The sequence below is a fragment of the Petaurus breviceps genome, unplaced genomic scaffold (assembly GCF_028583685.1).
Source record: "Petaurus breviceps papuanus isolate PSGF00001 unplaced genomic scaffold, PetGlider_PUasm1.0 90823, whole genome shotgun sequence".
In the NCBI taxonomy this organism is placed as follows: domain Eukaryota; kingdom Metazoa; phylum Chordata; class Mammalia; order Diprotodontia; family Petauridae; genus Petaurus; species Petaurus breviceps.
The window spans coordinates 4,738,376-4,761,509 of NW_027187352.1; the positions used below are offsets into that span (position 1 = coordinate 4,738,376).

The window sequence follows — 23,134 nt, forward strand, 5'->3', positions numbered from 1 at the left end:
AAGGAAACCAACCATATTGAAATACAGTGATGAGAATATTATAAAACCAAATTCAGAGACCCTCTTGATATCTAATCATGAACTCCTTGTGAGGTGGTCTACGGACCCACAGTTAAGAAGTCCTGTCTTAGAGGAAAGAAAATGAGGACACAAGGGACAGAGGTAAGTCCCACTGTGTTCTGCTGGGACTGGACCTCACATCTAGTATAGAGCATTGGGTTCTTTCCAGGGACCATATTTTAGAAAAGACATTGACAGAATTGAGAACATGTAGATCACAGTTCCTAGGACAATGAACCCAGATTAAGGAAGTGGGGATATTTTAACCTACAGAAAAGGCAGAATCCCTTTGGCCTGTCCCATGGAAGAGGGTCGGTTTGGTCTGTTTGGCCCCAACAAGACACAACTAGTAACAGGGGGCTGATGGTTGCAGAGGTAAGTTTTTGTTTGACATTAGAAAAAACTTTCTTCCAGCTAGAATTGTCTCAAAGTAGAAGGGGCTGCCTCAGGAGGGAGGGAGGAGAGGGAACTTCCCTTTACTTTCTCCTCCCTCTCATTAAGCAGAGGTTGGATGAGGGATGGTCAGGGACCATATGGGGAAAGGAATCTTCTGTCATGGGAAGGGGAGGATGACAACGATGATCATTTCATTCAGATGCAACGATTCTGTGGAAGTGGCCCTAGGGATCAACTCTAGTCTTTAATTTTATACCAAGGGGAGATAAAAGGGCATGCCCCAGGACATCAGAAATTTAGGGTCAGGGAGGACCTCAGAGAAGGTCGACGTGTCTAGCTCCCTCACTTCAGAGAGGACACAGAAAAGTCAAATTGTGTGCTCAGGGTCACACAGCTCTTCAGTGTCTGAGGTGAGATCTGGCCCCAGGCAGGTCTTGACTTCGAGGCTAGTACCTGTCCACTACACTATGTCCGAACCCAGGTCCTAACTCTGGAGCCAACGTCTTCCCTCTATCCTGAACTAGCAAGAGGACTTTCTCCTATGTCACACTGGTAGGAAGCAGAGGAGCCAGGATCTGAACCCAGATCCTCTGACTAGATGGTGCCTTCTAGGGCTACTTCTAGCTCTAATTTAATTCTGCATGTTTAGGATTCTCCTTAGCTTAATGTCAGTGAAAGATGTCAAAGCCCAGTCTGCCACGAGGGGGCAGCATGGGTCAAATGAATCTTCTGTGGCCTGGTTCCTTCCATGATGGGGCTCCCAATTGCTTCCCTAAAGTGGGTCCTGGGATCTCTAGAGCTGTCATAACTGTGCTTCTCCTGGCAGCTCATTCTCCCAAGTCAGCAACAGGAGAGACGGCAGTCACTCACCATGGGCGCTCCTCGGTGGCCGATGATGGCTGGCTTGGGGCCCAGGTCTTTCTTCTCCATGATGCAGGGGGAGGAGATGGTGAGGGGGATCAGGTAGAGCACAAACACCACTGCGAAGTAGGCAGTGAAGATGACCATCTGTGAGGCTGAAGGTGGGTAAGAGAGACACCATGAAGCCCTCCCAGAATGCGGGAGTGCCCGGCACACACGCACTTGTCTCCACTCTAGGCAATGACACAGCTGCTCCCAACCGGGCATTCTGGAGGGCGAGCCACCTCGCTTGTTTCCCTGGCTTTTGAATGAAGTCCTCACCCAACTACCTGCTTCCATTGCATTTGTTCATGTGGATGTCTGTCACGGATGGACAATGAGGGGCTCAGTGAGGGCAGGGACCATGGGAGGAAGGGAGCTACAGCAGGAAGGTGCCAGCATCAGAGGACTGGAGCCTGAACTCCACCTCTACTACTAAATACTTGTGTGACCTTGGGCAAATCATTTAATCCCTCTGGGCTTGTTCTCCCATCTGTAAAATGAGGGGGTTGGACTAGATGAACTCTAATGCCCCTTTCAGCTCTGAATCTATGAGCCTGAGGTCAGGGGCTAAATCCCTTCCTCTCCCTGCTTGGGGTGTCTCCTGCCCCCAATCTTTCCTACCAGGGCATACAAAGAGCACACGATGGGCCCTGGGTGCAGAGGACAGACTCTTTTCTTCCTCTCTTGGGACACAGGGACTTAGGGAACTCTTATTGTCTTTGATCGGCTGGACTAGAGAGATGGGGAGACAACAGAGGATTTCTTTTTCTTTTTTTTGGTGGAAGGTTGTGGGACAAGAGGTTTGCAAACACACACTCGTGTGCTCACGGGCCTTGTCCACACAATGCGGGGGATGTGATAAACAAGCAGCACTGAATTTCAAAAACAACCCAACAGGTGGGTGTTTTAAATAGACTGCTGTGTAGACTTGCATCCCACAGAAACCTTGAAGGACAGCGAGTCTCTTCTTTGTAGATTACTAATAGTGTTCCTGAAAGCTACCTTTAATAATAACAACTACAGCAGCAACAACAGTAATAGTAACAACAGCAGCCAAAATGTTTTCCTCCAAACAATTCTGGGGGAAAAATCCATGAAGCAAGTATTCCATTGTTACCATGGGCAAACTGAGGCCTGGTGAGCTGAGCTGCCAGAGCTGTCGAGCTTCATTAAGGGTGTGCCCTTGGAAGAGCCCAGGGCTTCTGCCAGGGTCTGGGGCACCTTCCAGTGTTTTGCTTCACCCTCTGGCCAGGACCTAGATCCTGTGCCCAGAGAGGTCCTACTATGTTCTTAGACTCAAGACTTTCCCTCTCTGGGCCTGATTTCATGGGTCACAATCAACCGAGCAGCTGAGGGGGCTCTTAGAAAGGAAAAGGCACAGTGCATCCAAGGTTGGATTTTGAGAGAAAGCCCAGGTCTTGCCTCTGACATGTGGCAGCTGTGTGAGCCTGGACAAGTCACTGAAATTCTTCATGTCCCAGGCAACTCTCTACAAGTTAATAAAAGAGTGGATGATCTGCATCAGTAGAGGGATTTTCCATTGGGACTTTCCTATACTGATAAAAATCATTAGTCTGTTTCCCTCTTCCTATCTGGTCAGGGCCAAGACCAAAAAAAAAAAAAGACTACTGGCCTTGGATCTAGGAGATCTGGTTCTGACACTCATTAGCTAGGCGACCTTAAGCAAAAGTCACTTCCCTGGTTTTCTCCTCCACAAATTGGAGCGAGTAATAATGACTCTACCTACTTTACAGGGCTACCGTGAGGATCCAATGACCTAAATATCTATATAGTGATAAACCAATCAGTAAGAATTTATTAAACACTTATTCAGTATAAGACCAGTAGGGTACAATTCCAAAGATGGAAACAACCTCTCTCTCAAGGGGCTGATGCTCTAATAGGGGAGACAATAAGTTTGTTACTTATGCAAATAGGGGCAACACGAATATAAAGGGAATACAAATATATGCAAAGCAGTTCAACACAAAGCAGTCATGGGAGAGACAGCACTAGCAGCTGGGGGCGGGATATCAGGAAAGGCTTCCTGTGGAAGATGGCACTCTCTGTGTATGAATATAATGAGTCTAATTGTAAACCTCACAGCGACAGAGACATGTAAGCTCTGATCACTGGTCCAACCCCCTCTTTCTATGTGACTTGCCCAGTGCTAGGGGATGGTCAGCGAAAGGTGGTGGCAGGGACTGTGGGGATGGGAGGGCCAGAGTTAGAAACTGGTTCTCCTGAGGCTTACCTGGTCCAAGGACTATACTCTGCCCCATTCCCCTCTCAACCTCTCTAAAGTAAGATGGTTTTGAAGGCTCCCTTTCGGGCCTGATAGCCTAAGATTCTATGAGTAGACAGCTCCAAATTAACCCCATCTCCTTGCCCTCACACATCTTCCATCTCTTGAATCCAGACAAAAGCCCTACGGTGATGGTTGTGGGTGAGGCCAAGCTGTCTAATACTCACAGACTTTTTCAGCTCTCGCAAACTGGCCTGCCACAATCCAGGAGAGAGTGGTTACAGCTATCAGGGCCCCAACGTGCAGAAATGGGGCTGTGCCCTGCAGGTGAGAGACATTTCACAAGTTAGCTCTGCAGTATACATGGATTTCCCCAATCCTGGGGAGAGTGGAGGGTTCTCAACCAGTCCCATCCTACAACCTATGGAGGAAGGGTTTCCACAACTAGTCACAGGCTTGCTCCTATCGTCTTGGGAAGGTTCATGCAGGAGGGGCTGGCTTAGAAGAACTATAGGATATACACGCTGCTTTCTGGGCATCCACAACAACTTGGAAGTGGGCTTCAGGGCCTCCATCTTGAGCCATGTGGCCCTGGAGGGCAGAGGTAGGACAAGTGAGGCCCTGGGGAAATTACAAGGAGGCAGATAACAGTTCACAATAAAGAACATTTTGACAACAAAGAATTCCCCACTATAGAACAGGTTATCTTATAGGTAGTAAAGCTGCCCATGACTGGAGGTATCTAAGCAGAGAAGCTGTAAAGAAGGTTCCAGTGCTTAAGGTGGTTGAACTAGCTGACCTCAGAGGTCCATTCCAGCTTTGAGATGCTATGATTAAATGTAGCAGCAGGTGTCAGAAGACCTGGATTTCTGGTCCTTGCTTCCTGTTATACATTATATACTGTGTGGGGGGGACAGGGGGTGGGGGGGGGAGACTGGCTATGTTCTCAGTGCCCTTCCAGCCCTAAAAACCCTATCATTCCCCAGACAATCTGCTATACTAAGCAGTATTCTGAACTTGACCCCACTTTGAGGGCACAATGGGAAGAGCCACAGACTTAGGGTCAGGAGAACTGAGTCTGACTCCAGGCTCTGATACTCTCTAGCTCTAGCTCTATGACCTCGGGCAAATTCTGCTATGTGCCCAGTTCCCCTATCCATAAAACAAGGCAGTTGAACAAGATGCCTCTAAAGGCCCATCTTTCCAGCTCTGGTTTTCTATGGCCTCGTAATCTATGAATTTCCACCACAGCTAAAGTCAGCGAGTACAGGTGCCCCATCCTGAGGCAGTTTGGGATAGATGGGCAACCTCTACTCACTTGCAATGATATTAGCAGCACAGCCCACTCATCGTCCCAGAGCTGGGTTACAGAGGACACTGCTACAAGGGTCGCAATCAAGGCCACGGTCAGTGCCACCTGTAAGAAGAGAAGCTGGGGTCAAAGTAGGGTCCCCAGAATGTTAGAATGGGGGCATAGGGGTTTCCCAGGCAAACCTCTTCCCCATGTTCCCCCTACTGATGCTTGTGTATACATACACAACTAAGGTTAAGTGTATCTATCTGACTGTGTATGCGGATGCAATCATGTGCAATTGTATGTGACTACTATAGACTTTTTCAGCCCTCCTAAACCTAAACTGGTCTGCCATGATCTAGGAGAGAGTGGTTACAATCAACAGGGTCTCTATCAGTACATGTATATGTAGGTATGACTTCATAAGCTTAACCATGTGTATGTGTGTGTTTATCTGTGACTGCATGAGTACCACTGTGTACAATTATGTGTCTGTGTGCGGTTGTGTGACTACATGTGGGGATCAGTGTGTGTGCGTATGTGTGTAGGTGAGAAGATTGCAATTGGATGACCGTGTATGTGTGTGTATGGGGGTGAGGGGTAAATGGGGAGAGGAAAAGGAGAGGAAAAGGCCCTCTGCCGGACTTCAGCCTCCACACCCACCTCAATTTTGAGGGGCATGAGGTACACACTCAACATCCTTTGGGGTCAGTGTCTGGAAATGGCTCCATGCTCTGAAGCTGAATGAGGAGGGGCCTGTACTACTGGGTGTGATTTATCTTGGATGTTGGGAAGGTTGTCATGTGAGCCCAGCAGCCTCCTGTGACAGGTTTGATAATGATAACAATAAGCAAGACAAATAAAAATGGTAGCACGAGAAAAGGCTGTTTCTATGGAAGAGGACAGAGAAGAGAGGGAGAGGGAAAGAGAGAGAGAGAACAAGAACACAGTAGGACAGGCAGAAAGAACCTTTAACCGCAGTTAGGAGAACTGGGTTCTTATCCCAGCTCTGCAACCCTGGGCAAAACACTTCCATCGCCTTCCATCTGGACAGAAATTTTTCTGAAATAGGGGACATGAAGAGGATGCTTTCTCAGATCCTTCCCAGTTCTGACGTTCTATGTTCTATGTTCTCCTCCGGAAGCCTAGGCGTTTCTGTGGCTCTGACGCAAGTCCCACAAAGCCTGGAGGAGGCAGCTGGGATGAGTGCTGAGCCCCCAATGGTGGGTGCCAGCTGGCATGGTTCTTTCAGACCTCAGCCCTGAAGCTGAGAGAAATGAGTGCCTGGTGGGGAGCATAGGAGGCCAGGGGAAACTGCTCAGTTCTTCTGAGGAGAACGAGCAGGAAGGCCTAGGGTGAGGGAGTGGTGTCACAAGGACGAGAAGGGGCCCCTCCACAGCTAAGGCTAGAAATGGACATATATTGTCCATGGCAAAGTCGTAGACCTGGAAAATGTCTGAACTGGACGGAGGAGGCCTTTGGAATGATATAGTCCAACCTCTCATTTTACAGAGGAGGAAATGAGAGCCCAGAGAGGGTTATGACTTGCCCAAGGTCACATAAATTAATAGGCATGAGACCTTAGAAACTATCCAGTGTAACTTGACAGGTGCGAGAACTGAGGCTCAGGCCAGGAAAGAGAGTGATGGTAGCAGACCTGGAGCTAATGATAGCCCACACAGAGTGAATTTAACTTTAATAATTAAAAACTGGTATTTCTCAAGCTTTTTGGAGGTTTATTAAGAGCTTTCCTCATGACAGCTCTGAGAGGGAATATCAATATCTCCCATTTTACAAAGGAGGAAGCTAGGGACCAGAGAGGCTAATTGACTTATCACAGTAAGTAGCTAAGGCAGGATTCCAGTCCAAGTCTCCCGATTCCCAGGCCAGGCTTCTTGTTACTGACCCACATTATCTGTAATTAGCTGCTCCCTCTGAGCTCATGGTGGTCTGGCCTCCAACTCCTGGGGTAGTTCTCTGTGGGCACTGGGCACTCCCGGGCATTAACTCCTTTCTCCTCCACCCCCGCTCTCCTCTTGCTTTTCTCCCCTTATGCCCACAGGGCGACAGAGGTCCTTACCTTGTGAAGCCAGTGAAGGTGCATCTGCTGTCCCACAGCAATGTGACAGAGGGCCAGGATCTGGGGAGACACAAGGACAGAGGGCCTTCAGACTTCCACTGAGCAAGGAAGAACAGAGGGAATGAAAGGGAGGCGGATTTCAGCTCCATAGAAGGAAAAGCCTTCAAACAATCAGGGCTGTCCCACAATGGAACAAGTTGCATTTTGAAGATAGTGAGCTCCCTGTCTCTCACCAAAATCAAGAACCTCAGAGCTGGAAGGTACCTAGATGACATCTTGTCCATTCCACACACCAGAGCAGAGAACCTCTGTACAATGTTCCTGATTGAGTTTCCTTCTGAAGATCTCCAGAGTTAAAGGAACTTAATACCCCTCTCCCCCCACTCAAGGCGGCTTATTCCATTCTTGGAGATCTCTGACTGTTAGCAAGCTTTTCCTTACACCCAGCCAAAATCTGTCTTTCTATAGTTCCCCCATTGCTCCTAGCTCTGCAAAGGTTGGATACTCCCTTGTCAGGGATATTAGGGTGGGAAGAATTCCTACTTGAGTATGAGTGGGCTGGGATGCCCCCTGAGATCCTTCCAGTTCTGAGAGCCTTGGGGTTCTATGAAATAATCCTTACACTATGAGTCCTCTCCATACCAGGACCATCCTTATCTGCTGGTGCCCTTTCCCTCAAACTATTTTGTACTCATTGACTTCGTATTTATTGTATTTATTCTCCATACAGGGTGTTTCAAAGGTCTTAATGCAATTTAAAACTTCATTAAGGCTTTTGGGACACCTGTGGGGTGTGAATACATACACACATACACACAAGCATACATGTACACACACGTTTATATATGTGTATATATATATGTACGTGTGTATGTACATATGCTCTGTTTCCCCTATCAAACTATAAACTCCTTGCAAGTAGGGATTGTTTCATTCTTTGTACTTATATCCCCAATCTAATGCAAGTGCCTGGCATAAAGTAGGTGTCTAATAAATGCTTATTTTTTGACTATCTGTTTACCCTTGGTCATTGGTCATCCAATCAGACCAAGCATTCACTATGGACCAGGCACCCACCAGAAGGCCTTCTCCCTTTCCTACAAAGCCAAGCTCTGACATTATTCTCCCTTAACAGTATTCAATTCAAATGACAAGATCACATTATCTCTAGAATGAGCCTTAGCAGTTATCAGCATGAACCTGACTAAGAATCTCTATATTCCACCCAACAAATGGGAATCTTTCCTTGCATATCTTCATAGAAGGGGAACTTACTTCTCCAACACATATCATTCTACTGTTTGGAAAGCTCTAATCATAGCTGTTTTTCCTTTCATCAAGTGAAATCTATCTTTCTGTACCCCCCTCCCCTACCTCCAACCCCCAATTGCTCCTCATGCTGCCCTCTCAGGTCCAGTAGAACAGCCCTGAAATACCTGAAGGCCACCCCCTGCCCTTCTCCTCCACCAGGTCCTCTCCAACCTAAACAGCCTTAGTTTGTTCAACCAGTCTTCATATGACATGAAATCGGGGCCCTCCTCAGGATGCTCTCCAGTTTATCAAGATCCAATGCTAAAAAGCGCTGCCCAGGAGAGCCTTTCTGCCTATGTTAGAGAACTGGCTCATGCCAGTCTTGCAGTCCACTCAAGTCCCCAAATCTTTTCTCACAGGAGCTGTAGCGTAGCCATACCCCCGCCATCTTGTTCTTATTAAGTTTTTCAACTGGAGTAATAACACTACATTTAGGCCTATTGAGTTTTACCTTATTAGATTCAGTCCAATGTTCATTCAGTATATATTATTAGTGCTCTCTCTGAGCTTGGTGCCTTTTGCAAATTTGATAAGCATACCATCCGAACGTTCATCCAACTGATAACATTGGTGACTAACACAGAGCAACACCAGATCCTTGGGACACTTCATAAGAGACTTTTCTACACTTTCACAACAAATCATTAGTGACTACTGTTTGGGTTCACCTGGTTATTTGATCATTTCAAAATCACTTAACTGTATTTTCTTTTTTTTTTTTTTTAAAGCAATTGGGGTTAAGTAACTTGCCCAAGGTTACACGGACAGTTTTTTGATGTGGGTGTTAAGTATCTGAGGCCGGAACCAATCCCGGGTCCTCCTGACTCTGGGGCTGGTGCTCTTACTCACTGCGCCACCTAGCCATCCCCATTTAACTGTATTTTCATCTAGGCCAGAGACTAACATTCCTAGTACTGCCTGAACCAGGTTAAAATGTAACTGAGAAATATTTAATAAAATTTATGAAAATACAACTGAGTGTAATGTTAATATGTGGGTTTCTATGTTGATATGCATCTGCAGGGATCCTTATGTATAGTTCAGTGGTCTATATTTCTATTTGAATTGGAAACCAGTGATCTTACCTATATTATCTCCATTTTTTCCATAAGAACAGTATGAGAGATTTCTGGATGAAGCCAGGCTGGCTCTTTGTGACCCAGCTTCCTTATCTAGATGTTCATCAACCTTTAATAACATGTTCTATAATTTTTCTAGGAATCAGAATCAAGTTCACTGTCCTATCGTTTGAAGACTATCGTCTTCTGTCTTTTTTTTAAACTAAACGTTCGTTTGTCAATCTACTCAAACATCCTTTATTAGTCCTGTTGCCTGTCCAAACGTCCATCTGTCCATCCGTCCATCCATCCATCCATCCATTCATCCACCCACCCCTTGCTTGAAAGATATCCTATTACCTCCCTCAAAACAGGGGGTCCCCAAGGTCAGTGGTTGTGTCTTGAAGGAACATCCTTATCCCCAGAAATGACTTATCTTTGTCATGCTGCCATGTCCTACCAGACATACCAACAATCCTGTGATGTATGTGAAGCCAGTGGCAGTGGTCAGAAGGATTGGAATGGACCAGTCACTCCAGTATCCCATTCGGTTATAGAGGAACCTGGGAAGAGAAAGGTGAAAAGTCAAACAAAAGTCAGGGTGGGAGTTTAAGGCTGAAAAACAGATGCTGGGACAAAAAAATGTAAAGATATCCCTGAGAGTTTTAGAAGGGGGAGGGGGTGTGAAGGGAGCAGGATAGAAACCAGAGAACATAGAATCTTTCAGAGCTGAAAGGAACTTTAGAGATCCAGCCCTTTGTCCCACTTTCACTTAGAAGGCTTTTTACTCCAGCTCTGCCTGTGGAAATTCTATATCCCTTCCCCTCTCCCCCTTTAAAAATTAGTTCAAATGCTACCTTCCCCAGGAAACCTTCTAGGACTCTTCTACTTAGAGGAGACCCTGATTCTTTCTTGTGGTTTTCATCACATCTTGCCTTATACTATTTATAGTCACCTGTAGACTCTGAGATCTTTAAAGGCAGGAATCAGGTTTTAGTATAGTTGCAAGAGCCCCAAAATGGAAGTCAGGAGGCCTGAGTTCAAGTCTTAGCTTTGCTACCAAACTGGTGGGTGACCTTGAGCATGACACCTACCTTCTCTGGGATTCAAGTTTCTTTACTGGTGTTGGACTAGACTGTGAGCTTGCTGAAGGGGAGGGGCTATATATTATGATGGCGATGGTGATATAAATAAAAGAGCCATGGTTTTAATTATGGCATCTTCCATCTCTCTTCATCAGGGCAGTTCACTGCCCCAATGTAATTCACCTTGGAAATTTGTAATGACTCAACAATTCATCACTCTGGCCAAGCTTGTCTGGCACTAATGAAACTGATCTTGAGACAACAGATACAGTCCATCACTGGGCATATAATTGAAACCCACCCTGGTCAGGAGACTAGGCTAAGAATCTGAACCTTTGTGAACCCAGGGTCAACTATCTGCCACTAGGATATCTTTGATGAAGACATTAGTGGACAATTACTATTACATTTTATTAACAAGAAGAATGATATTTACATGATATATTGCATCTTTTCTGCAGAGGTGGGAGTCGGGAACATTGCTTAAACTGTCAGACTATTTATTTGTCAGTTTGGCAGATTTTTTTTTTTATTGTGATAAGTGATGGCTCCATGGGTGGAGAGGGATGTATTTGGGAACAAAGAAGACAAAAACCAAAAGATATCACTAACAATTTAAAAAACAATAATAGCTCACACATCTGTAGGGCTTTAAGGTGTCAAAGCTGCTTACCTCTCAACAACCCTGAGAGATCTTGTTACCATTTTGCAGATGAGGAAACTGAGGCTTGAAGAAAAGCAACTTGCCCAGGATCAGAGAGCTGGTTCATGTCAGAGCTGGGATGCACATCTGGATTTTTGATTCTAAGATAAATGCTCTTTCCATCAGGCTACACTGCCTTGATTCATTATAATATCCTCCATGATATGAAAGTGTGATGTGAGTCCCTGACTATTCAGGAAATGTCTGCAGAATGGACTCATCCCCTAAAATCCAGTTAAGTCTAGAGGTTCCTCCTAGCTCTGACATCTTGTATTCTGACTTCTGACAACTTTTTAGCTCTCATTCAGTGGAAGGAGTGAAAGACTAGGAATCAAGGGGACAGTCAATCAATCATAGGGAAATGCATGGTCCAGGCCAGCAGGACTAGAGCATTTATTTGCTAAAGGCCTACGATGTGCCAGGCACTCACTGGGGAGATAAAAAAAAAAAAGGCAAAAATGTCCTTTGCCTCCAAGGAATTCACAGTCTGATTTAATCTAATCTGGGAGATATGGAGAAGTTGGTCTCCAGCCCACTGTAGGGAGGAGGGTTCCCCCCAGAAGTCAGTGCCCTGTGGCAAAGTCCTTAATCCTCACTCTAGCTACATAAAGCTTTGGGTTCCAATTTCAACTTCCATTCTTTATAGGTTGACTTGGTTTGTAAGTTGAGCATTCTTTAATGTGCCACTGGGGAATAAATAATGAGTCATGTGATATATCACTCTGCATTAATTCAAACAGAGAGGTACAGTATACATACAAACTGTCCTTATTTTGCTAAGGTCAGAGGGAAGAAATATTGAAATCCCCAGTGACAGAGAGGAAATGAGACTTCTCTGTTTCTCAGGTAGAATGGATTCAATGGAGGGGGAGGGGAAGGGAATGAATAAGAATGCTTACTGTTTTGGAACCAATTTAGTAAAACCTAAAAGCCACTTGGAAGACATGTTTATTCCATTAATACACCTCAGTTAAGTCATGAGGTTAAAAAGTAATAATTATAGGGGCAGCTAGGTAGTGCAGTGAATAGAACACCGGCCCTGGAGTTAGGAGGACCTGAGTTCAAATCCAGCCTCAGCCACTGACACACTTACTAGCCATGTGACCTTGGGCAAGTCACTTAACCCCAATTGCCCTGTGCTGCCCCTCCAAAAAGCCAGAAAAAAAAGCAACATTATATCCAGACCAACAGTCATATCTGTATTTGAGTCCTGGGTCTGCCATTTACCCACTGTAGGAACTCAGGCTTAAACTTGTAAGAGCCTTAGTTTCTTCACCTGTAAAATGACAGAAAGTATGTTACAGCTGGATGCTGAGCTGGCTAAGGAACCAGGAGGACCTGGGTTCATATGGATCAACTATGATGCATATTGGCTGTGGGATCCTGGGCAAGTTTCTTAATTTACCATTTCAGAGTCCAGAGCTCCCTAAATGAAGATAATTGCAAAAGGAAAGAGAAGGTGGAGACAGTTAACTATTACAATGAAATCACAGGTCCAGTATCTATCCCTATATGATGCCTATACAATATCCCTATATAATGTCTAAGGCCCTTTCCAGCTTTAAAATTCTGTCTTTCTAAGTTCCTTCCCAGATCTGGTTGTCTAGTGTTAGACATTTGGAGACAAAGAAATGGTGGCAGAGAGAGGTGAATTGATCTGCCCCAAATCACAAATGATGACCTTTAGCAGAAGGGCTGAGACTGGAATCCAGGTCTCCTGATTCCCAGTTCAGTGGTCCTTCCCAACCCATCATGCCACTCAGTGACTTGGAGAATGTGGGGCTGCAAAGGAAGCTGGATCTCAGGGTGCATTGGGGGAGGGGGTGATGTGGGGAAGGGAGAAAAGATTACAGACTGATATAGTAGCTTGTGACTTATTCAATTCAGTTCAAGGAAAGAAGGGTCTGCATATATGCATTTAGAGCAGGAGCTCTTAACCTTGGTTCCTGAACTTTTTAAAAAATATTGATAACTATTATTTCAACATGTTTGACTTTCTTTGTAATATTATGTATTTAATTTATAAATAAAAACACCATTCTTAGAGGAAGGTCAGTTTTAAAGTACATGTTATTTCTCTCTCTCTCTCTCTTTTCCCTTCCTCCTTCTTTCTCTCCCCTCCCAAAAATTCAAAAGCAATATCAATTTCTCTCTTCTGTCCTCCCCCCATCCCGACTCCCCACTACTCGGTGATAATTCAAGCTATCATAAATAGAGGGAAATCTCAAGCCAGGACTAGATAGGACCATCAAGAAAGGCCCAAGAGGTCAGTTCCTTTCCCATCTCCATCTAGACTTCAAGGCTCTAAATGAGCCCCCATTTTTCCTTCAGGAAGCTCTCTCTTACCAATTTCAGCCCACAATGATCGCCCTCTTTCCTACAGTCCTTAGAGGATATGTAATTAAATTCCATAATAGCTATAAAATGGCTATTATGTACAGGGCCCTGTTTTTCTTTTATTAGAGTAAGAACTGCTTGAGAACAGGAACAGACTGTCTTATTCTTCTCTTTGTAGCCTCAGGGCTTAGCACAGTGCTCTGTAGAAACAAGAAATGTTTTCTCATTCAATCATTCATTCAGCATTGGGCACAGAAAGGTAAATAAGTCTACATTCCCTGGACTCATGGAGCTTACTATCTAACAGTGGGTTCTATCACTGGTACATAAATAAATGACACACAGGAATGGAGCAAAACAGAGATCTAGACAAAGTACTCCAGGAAAATTATCTAGAGAAAACAAGGACACTTGCCCTCTCCAATCGGGAGGGAGCAAGTCTTCCTAGAGAAGATGGTACTTGACCTAGGTCTTGAGAGAAGAATAATTATCAAATGGCTACTCTGTGTCAAGTAACAAATATACAAAGACAAAAAATATATATAAAAATAAAACAGACCCTGCCCTCAAGGAGCTTATATTCTACTGAAGAAAAAGACTTCCAAATGGAGAGATGAGACGACACAAGTTCAAGGATGTGGAAGAGATAGTCCATGCAAACACGTAAGTAGGAAATAACTGTGGTTAGTTTTAGTAATGCAGCAGACTAAAGCCCAACAGGGCTTAAAAGAGCCTATATGTGACCTCTTCTTTTCTGTCTTCTCCCCCTGCTCTCTGGTCTCCCCAAATGGTCTGAGCGTTATCACTAGGGCAAGGATTTGTTCTTCATCTCTGTCTCAGGGCCCTGCACACAGTAAATATTTACTGACTTAAATAGATAATGAACAGGCTTCTGTGAGCCTTCTTAGTGCTGGAGGATGAACTTGTTGGAACAAGAATCAGAGGCTTTGATGGCCATCTCAGTCCAACTCATACCCTGAAGTGGACTCCTCTCTACATCCCCAACAAATGGCCATCTAGCCCCGGCTTCAAGACCTAGAGGGGTGGGGACTGCAGTAAATCCTGGGACAGCCCATTGTACTTGGGGATAGATTTAATTATGGGGAAATTTTTTCCATATATTAAACTGAAACCTTTTAAGGTAAGATAGAAGAGGTGAATGGACTTAAGATGCAGAATAAGACGTTTTTGGAAATGGCCAATGAGTGACTTTGTGTTGTTTGGCTATGCATATTGGTTACAAGAGTTTTTTTTCTTTTTTTCCTTTTTAAGTGGGGAGGTGTGTGAGAGAGAAAATAAATGCTTCTTAACTGAAAATAAAGTAAAATGACATTTAAAAAATAAAACTAGAGAGTTTCATCAGACTATCTTTAAGGTTTCTTCCTGTTCTAAATTCTATGACATATGAATTTCCTCCACTGTAAAATCAGGGAGTCAGTCCATTTTTAAATAAAGTCTGCTCTGCTGTTCTATAGCTCTCCGTAGCTCTTAAAAATGATTTATTGATGACTGGTCTTTTCATCATGGTGATTTCCCTCCCCCTACATCAAACCTTCTTTTGTAACAAAGAAAAACAATTAAGCAAAAACATCCAATACAGAGGACAGCCTGCCCAAATATAGAAGGGTCTGTCCTGAGGAAGGGGGAGTATCTTTTGTTTTCTCTTCTCCACGACCCACATTGATTTTTCTGTTACTCTGGCTTCGACTTCCTTTTAGCAATCTTTTTATTTACACAGTGCTCATTGTGCATGCTGTTCTCCTGATTCTGATTTTCTCAGTCTTTTCATACAGCACAACAATATTGCAATACAGCTTGGAATGGTGGCTTAGGCTGATATATCCCTGCTCCTGGGGAGACAGGCTTTGAACCTGAGAGTTTAGAGCTAAAGCTGATTGGGTGTTTGGTACCCACATGAGGAGAGCCCCCCTGCCCAGGCTGGGGAGGAGTATGGACTACCAGGTGGCCGAAAGAGAGGAGAACTAACCTGGGCCAGAAATGGTGCAGTGAGACAGGCCTCAGTACTTCTAGCCTGGTCAAGATGGGGAGACGACCCCTTTAAAATAAAATATTCCAATACACTCATATGCTATTGGGTTTTTTTTTTTCATTCTCTAATTAATGGGCACTTGTTTGCCTTCCAGTCCTTTGCTACCCTCAAAGAATGCAGTATTTTGGGATATAGCGGGCCTTTGTTTCTGTCTTTGATTTCCTTGAGGTATGTCCCTGGTTGAAGGGGAAACACTGGTTTAGTCACTTTTCTCGCCTAATTCCAAATTCTGATGCCTAATGGTCAGACCACTTCACAGTTTCCCCAAGCCTGCCTGAACTCCCACTGCTTCTTCAACCTTGTCTAGCCCTGTCTTTTTCAGCTTTTTCAATTTGCACCCAGTGAGGTGGTGCCTCAAGAATGTTTTAGTTTGCATTTCTTTTATAAGTAATGATTGGGAGAGAATTTTCATAATTTAATCTCATTCATAGTTTGCCAATCTTCTTTTACAAACTGTTCATATCTTTTAACCACCTATTTATAAGGGAACAGCTCCCAGGGAGATATATGTTTACAACTTCTATTATATTTTATTATATGTACATGTGTTTGCAGTGGGTAGACTGCTGGACCTCATCCTCCTGAATTCAAATCGGGTCTCAGACACTAGCCATGTGACCCTGGGCAAGTCACTTAAATCCTGTTTGCCTCAGTTTCCCCATCTGTAAAATGAGCTGGAGAAGAAAATGACAGACCATTCCAGTATCTTTACCAAGAATGTCTTTTGGTATTCTGTCTTTTTACACACACACACACACGAATATATATGTTTGTGTATGTATATACATATATAGATAAATAACTTAAGGGGATGGTATCACTATATTTATGTGTATATACATATGTGTACATGCACGTGCATGTTAACACACACACACACACACAATGACAGCTTAAGGGGACAGTATAGCTGAAATCTGGTAAGATGAGATCCATGGTTAGAATATGGCTTTAAAAAGGCAGACTTTATTCAAATGGGATATTTGATGTTATCCTATTTAAACAGGACAAGTTTGAAAAAAAAAGGTATGGGGGAGAGGGAAGAATGGGTACAGAGTCACATTATATAAAGAGTCACGTTCAATATTAATATATTCTTTTTTTTTAATTTTGGAGGGGGGAAGGCAGGGCAATTGGGGTTAAGTGACTTGCCCAAGGTCATATGGTTAGTAAGTGTTTGAGCCTGGATTTGAACTCAGGTCCTCCTGACTCCTGGGCCGATGCTCTATTCACTGCGCCACCTAGCCACCCCTATATTAACATATTCTAATGTGAGGAAATTTAAGAACCAGATAGAGGGAGCATTTGTGTATAAATCAATGGATCTCAGAACACAAGTAATCATAACAACAACTAACATTTATGCGGCACTGTGCTAAGTGCTTTTTAGATATTATCTCACTGGATGCTCACCAACAACCCTGGCAGGTGGGTGCTATTATTATCCCCATTTTACAGAAGAGGAATCTGAAACAAAAAAAGATTAAGTAACTTGCCCAGGGTCACACAGCTAGGAAATATCTTTCTGACTTCAGGCCTGGCCCTCTGTCCACTGTTCTATCTGGCTGACTTGGATTACCAAGTAATTAATATTGTACTTGAAGTGGCGTATGTTACAAACTACTTGTATGGTCAGCCCATCTTTCCCTGCTTCTCTCTCTCTCTGCCAAAAACAGGGAGTTGATCTTTTCCTGTCTTGCTTCAATAATAATTTCATCTTTCAAAAATGGAAGAAGCAAGGAGGGGAACATTTATCCTGAACTAATTCTCAACCCAAGCAATGCCTTCAGCTGGGGGCCTATTCTACCTCAAAGTTGGCAGGAATCATGGGCAGTGGAAAATGAACCCTCAATTCTAGGAAAGTAAATTTCAAAGGCTTCAGAGGGATGGGTACAGCCACATGTACGGTGGAAACTCCAGGGTCAGCCAGCCCTGGAAGGATGGTAAGTTCTTGAGAAAAGAATTAACACAAAGAGAAATAAGTGAATGAGGAGGAAGGGGGTGGGGCTGGCGCACTGTCTCAAGGGACCAATGTAGACACACAGAAAACGCCACAACCAAATTGGATTTTTGAAAGCCTAGTGAAAGGGAGGGGAGTGCGGAGGAACATGTTAGCCGTCTCCAAGTATTTGTAGGTTTGTCATGAGGCCTTGTGCTGCCTGGCCCCCACTAGCAGGGCTAGGAACAGTGGAGGGAGGAGAGGAAGATTGAGATTTGATGTCAGGAAAAGTCTCCTAACAATTAGAGCTGTCCAACAGGCGGATGGGCTGCTTCGGGAGGGAGCCAGAGAAGTCTCCAAGGATCTGTCAAGCACACTGCAGAAGAGCTTCTTGCTCTAGGACACTTTGGACCAGCTGGTTTCTAGGGTTTCTTTATGATTCTGTAATTAACCTGCCCAGCCTAAAAGTCACAGACACCAGGACTTAATGGCCTAACTATAAGCTCCCACAGTTCTGCCTGGGCCCCTCACTGGGCCCACACCAGCACACTCTTGTCCCTATTGTATGACTTGGTACCTTCATGTGTTATACCCACTTTTTTCTGGACAGGTCCTGTAAGTTTAGCAGGATAGGGAACTCCCAGTGAGGAAACTCCCTCTACCAATGTAGATCACACCTACTCTGCAATTTCTAGTCCTAACTGGACTAAGAAGTTAAGGGTTTTGCCCAGGGTCCCACTGCTGGTTATATATCAGGATGCTTAAGGAACTCAACAGGCTGGGTCCCAAGTAACTTTCTGCCTTCATTTCACCCTTCACATCCTTTCCATTCCCAAAGTTGCAATGCACTTGTCTTCCTGGAGGCAGCGGGATGAATGAGCAAATCTTAACTTGCTGCTGGCTTTGCTGCTGCTGCTTCTTTCTGGCCCTGCCACTCCAGTGAAATGGCTCCTGCAGAGGTTGCCACGGAGCTCTTTGATGCTACATCTGAATGCCTTGTCTGCCTTGACCTTGGCTGCATGTAGCTCTCACTCCCATGTCCTCCTCTTGGATATTTCTCACCTCCCTAGGTTCCTGTGTCACTGGTCCTCCTACCTGCCTGACTGCTCCTCCCTGATCTCCACCAATGTTTCCACATCCTCCTCTGGCTCCCTCTATCTCAGTATTGCTCACAGCTTGGCCTTGGGTCCCTTTCTCTTCTCTTCCAACATTCTCTTTGGAGATGATTTAATCTGCTCCCATGGGGTCAGAATATCATCTTGAAGGAATCTCAGAATTCATCTAGTCTAACTTCCACGTTCTATTGGTGAGGAAACTGAGGCTCAGAGAGGGGAAAGATTTGTTCAGGGTCACAAGAAGTGGTATTTATCAAGGGTGGGATTTGAACTCAAGTCTTCTGACTCCAAATTCAGCGTTCATTCCATTGTACTGTTATTGCTGTTTCCGGTTGTGTTCAACTCTTTGTGATCCCATTTGCAGTTTTTTGGTAAAGATATTGGAGTGGTTTGCCACTCCTTCAGCTTATTTTACAGATGAGGAAATGAGGCAAACAGGTGTAAGTGACTTGACCAGGGTCACACATCTATTAAGTGTCTGAAGCTGAATTTGAACTCAATGTCTTACTGACTCCAGACCCAGTGCTCTACCATTGTGACATTTAGCTGCCCCCCAAAACATTATCCTTGCCCATGAGCCAGTGGACATCATGTCTTTCTTGTTGCTGTTGTGCAGCCTTTTCAATCTTGTCCAACTCTTTGTGACCCCATTTGGGGTTTTCTTGGCAAAACTGGAATGGTTTGAGGCAAACGGAGGTAAGTGACTTGCCCAGGGTCACACTGCTAGTACATGTCTGAGGCCATATTTTATTTCAGGAAGATGAGTCTTCCTGACTCCAGGTCTGGCCTCTATCCCCTGCACCACCTAGCTGTCCTCCACCATGTGGTAATTCATTTTGCTGACTTTGATATCTCTATCCAGTGCTCATCTCTCCCCTATATATCCACTGGGCTGCATTCTTAGAGCCAACACAATGCCATGAACATAATAACACACACTTGTGGAATTGCATCTCCATTTGGATATCCCCAAAGCATTTCGAACAGGACAGGCCAAAACAGAAGGCAGCACGCTCAAGCCCCCACTCCTTCTGACTTCTCTATCAGCTGACAGCACCACCCACCCAGTGCACCCTCACTCAAAGCCTCAGCATCGCCCTTGTCTCACTTCCTGTTCATTATACTAAATATAATATTCTCTATATATTCTTAAAAATCCTTGACAATATACAGTGTTCCACACCCAGCCTCTGAACAGGAGCAGGAGGAGGTCTCTTCCCATACCTCTTCTTTGGGGCCATGCCTGCTCTGTATTTCTGCAACATTCCTCTTCAATGGTTTTGTGGTGGTTATTCTTTATACTTATAATAGTCACTATGGCGATTGTTCTCCTGGAAGAGCTCCCTCCTGTACATCAAGCTGAATCCTGCTCCCCAGTCACCACCACCCCCATTTCAGCTGTTCCTCAGTGACCCCCTCCAAGGCCCAGCACAGCCAATCCAATCCCTCCTCTGTAGGACGGAGAATTCTTTCCTTCCAATACATGGCTCAGAACAATTTCTGCAGGGATGGAGCCCAAGCTGCTTGTCAGGATCTTGTTCTCTCTGAAGGTCTCTAGAAGACAGTGGGCCTCCCAGTCAAGCAGGTCAAGCCTCTGATCTAACTCACGTTCCTCCCAGGGCGGAAGGGCCTGGAGACTGACTCCTGCTTTTCTTCCTACCACATCTATGACTTTGGGGGAGTCTCTTCCTATTTCTGGGGCTCAGTTTCCTCTTACATAAAATGAAAAGACTGGACTAGATTAGGGGTCAGAAAATTACAGGCAGGTCCCATGACTGTTTTTATACAGCCCTCGGGTTGTAAAGAATGGTTCTGACAGAACTGAGGCCTCAGGCCATTGTTTGCCAACACCTGGACTAAAGGACTTTGCTGGTTCCTTTTCCTGTGACTCTCTGACAGTCTACATCTAATAGACAAAGGCCTTGAGATAGGGCCATCAGCACCCAACTCAAACCTAGTAGGCCTGGAGGTTAACTCTGCTCCTTTCCTGAAGCAGCTGATTGGTCACAGAAGTATAGTCTGACAGCTTGCTAGTTTATTAGCTCCAATTTTTACAGCTCCCCACTTTTTGAGAAATATATTTTTGACAACCACCCCACTAAATCAGTTGTGCAACTACTGTGAAGCCCCATTTTTTTCTTTTTAAAAAAGATTTTAAAATATATTTTTAGTTTACAACATTCAGTTCCACAATCCCTTGAGTTCCAGACTTTTTGCCTTTCCCTTTCCCTCTCCCCCTGCCCCCCCCCCCCCATGGCAGTGTGCAATCCGATACAGGTTCTACAAATACCTTCACATTAAACATTAGTAAGGTTGTAAAGAAGAATTATAGCCAATAGAATGATCAATGAGGAAGAAGAAACAAAACACAATGAAAAAGAAAGAGAGCAAGTAGCTTGCTTCAATTTGCATTCAGACTCTATGGTTCTTTCTTTGAATATGGATATCAGTGAAGCCCCATTTTACAAAGAAGGAAACTGAGGCTCTGAGAGGGGTCAAATAGCAAGTCAATAGCATGGACAGGAGGATAGGGTACTTAATTCCCAGCTTTGCTACTAACTCAGTGTGTGACACTGGGCGTTAGTTAACTTATAAGTCAAGAAAAGGATTGGGTTTGATGATCCTAAATGTCTCTGTTAGTCCTGTGAATCTATGATTCTCTTATTCCTCCTATGACTGGATGTCTCATGGAAAAGCTGACCCACTCAAGCCCAGCATTTAGGTGATCGGGGCCATTCATTCCATGGGGCTCATTCTTCCCCAATTTCCCCCAATGTGCTTTACATCCATTCTCTCCTACCCAGAAGTCAGGAATAGCTTTACTCTATGGCTGCTCTGATTCAGAGCCCTCCATCTAGAAAGAGGTGTGGCCATCTCTAAACTTCAGCCTCTGGGTTTTACAACCTGGTTTCTCCCTCCCTCCTTTCTAGTCTACTTGGAGACTCCTCCCTTCCATAAACTCTACAGTCTGGCCATACTGGCCTGTCTTGCTATTCCCTATACCCGACATTCTATCTCCCTCTACCCAGACCTTTACAATGCCTATTTAGAACGGTCTCCTTCTTTCCTCCATGTCTTAACAAACCTTGGCTTCCTTCTAGAAGCACATCTAGTCCTACCTTTGGCAGGTGGTCTTTCTGGGTCTTGCCAGCTGACAGAGCCTTCCCTCTAAGGTTACTTTTCATCGATTCTGTACTTTCTATGGGCCCACTAATATATACATTGTCTCCTTCACTAGAATGTAAGTTCCTTGAGGACAAGGACTGGTTTTGCCATTCTTTCTATCTTCATCACTTAGCACAGTGCCTGGCATACTTAGGTCCTTAATAAATGCTAACTGATTTACTGGATCTGGGAGCACCTTCCCAGCAGAGTGCCTTCCCAGGGATGCATCTGGGCACCCTGGGCCCAGCCCCACTCACCAGTTGAATTCATTGTAGTCATTGTCAACTTCCCACCAGAAATAGAACCAGGTCAGGGTGAGGAAGAAGGTGAAGATGAGAATCAGGAACCAGAGACGTTCCCACTGTGAAGAGAGAAAAGTATGATGGTCACTTGAAGTCTAGGCATGGCTTTGAAGATAGCACAGATTATTCATCCAGCCACCCATTTGTCTCCTTTCTCTTTCCCCTTCAAGAAAGTCACCTTAAATAACAAATAATTTTTTTTAAAGGAAAAAAAGGGGGAGAGAATAAAAATCAGCAAAACTAATCAATGCAAAAAAAAAAATCTGACATCCCATGCAATGTTCCATGCTCAAGGACTGACACCCACCCACCCCTGCAAAGTAATGGGGGAAAGTATCTTCTCATGTTTTTCCTTTGGAGTCAAGTTTGTACTTTGTAACTTCCCAACATTTGTTGTTTGTTTGTTTTTTTTAATCATATTCAACAAATATTTATTAAGCCCCTACAGCGTACAGAGTCTTGTGTTCTGTGATATGAGAGATGCAAAGTTTACATAGCATACAGCCATCATGAAGAGCAATCGTTGTGTAGAGGCCTCCCCTCCACATCTTTAACCACTGAGCAATGGTCACTGATGGGCCAACAAGCCTAAGGGCCACAGGTCCCTCCTCCACGTCAGCCATTATTCAAATGAGCAACTCTTGGGAAGTTTCAATCTGGCAAATGCCCCTGAAGCCCCCAACTCCTTAGCAGTTACAGCTACTAAAGGTCCAGAAAAGAAAGTTCTCATCACTAGTTTCTGGTTCGAAATGAGAAGCAGATTTGGTTTTATAAATGGAAATTATATTAAAGAAAATGCATTACCCCTTGGATGCCAATGGACCTTAAGGCCCATGGGATCTTTCTTCTTTTGTTTTTAAATGTTAATTTTATTATTTTTTTCAATTAATAAGTATTTATCCCCCCCTTACATCTTCCAACTAAACAAAAAAATAGAAAAATAAATCCTCCCTAACAAATATTCATAGTCAAACAAAGTAAAACCCTGCCCCGGTCAAGCCCCCAAATGCATGTCTTTCCTAAATCTTGTAGCAGCAAGCACCCTAGCATACCCAGGGTGGCTACCAACACAGGTTAGTAATTCTGCTGTT

The 23,134-nt window shown here is 44.4% G+C and overlaps 1 protein-coding gene across 3 annotated transcripts in view; it reads right to left on the reverse strand.

The window, feature by feature from the left end:
* GDPD5 (glycerophosphodiester phosphodiesterase domain containing 5) overlaps positions 1–23,134 on the reverse strand; it is a 172,713-nt gene that overhangs the window by 30,338 nt on the left and 119,241 nt on the right. For all 3 annotated transcript variants that reach the window (XM_069070862.1, XM_069070861.1, XM_069070863.1), the window contains 6 exons: positions 21,999–22,102; positions 9,817–9,910; positions 6,979–7,038; positions 4,923–5,021; positions 3,832–3,925; positions 1,327–1,472 (listed from right to left, as the gene is read on the reverse strand). In XM_069070862.1, the coding sequence (XP_068926963.1) occupies positions 1,327–1,472; positions 3,832–3,925; positions 4,923–5,021; positions 6,979–7,038; positions 9,817–9,910; positions 21,999–22,102 (597 nt within the window). The remainder of the gene's footprint in view (positions 1–1,326; positions 1,473–3,831; positions 3,926–4,922; positions 5,022–6,978; positions 7,039–9,816; positions 9,911–21,998; positions 22,103–23,134) is intronic.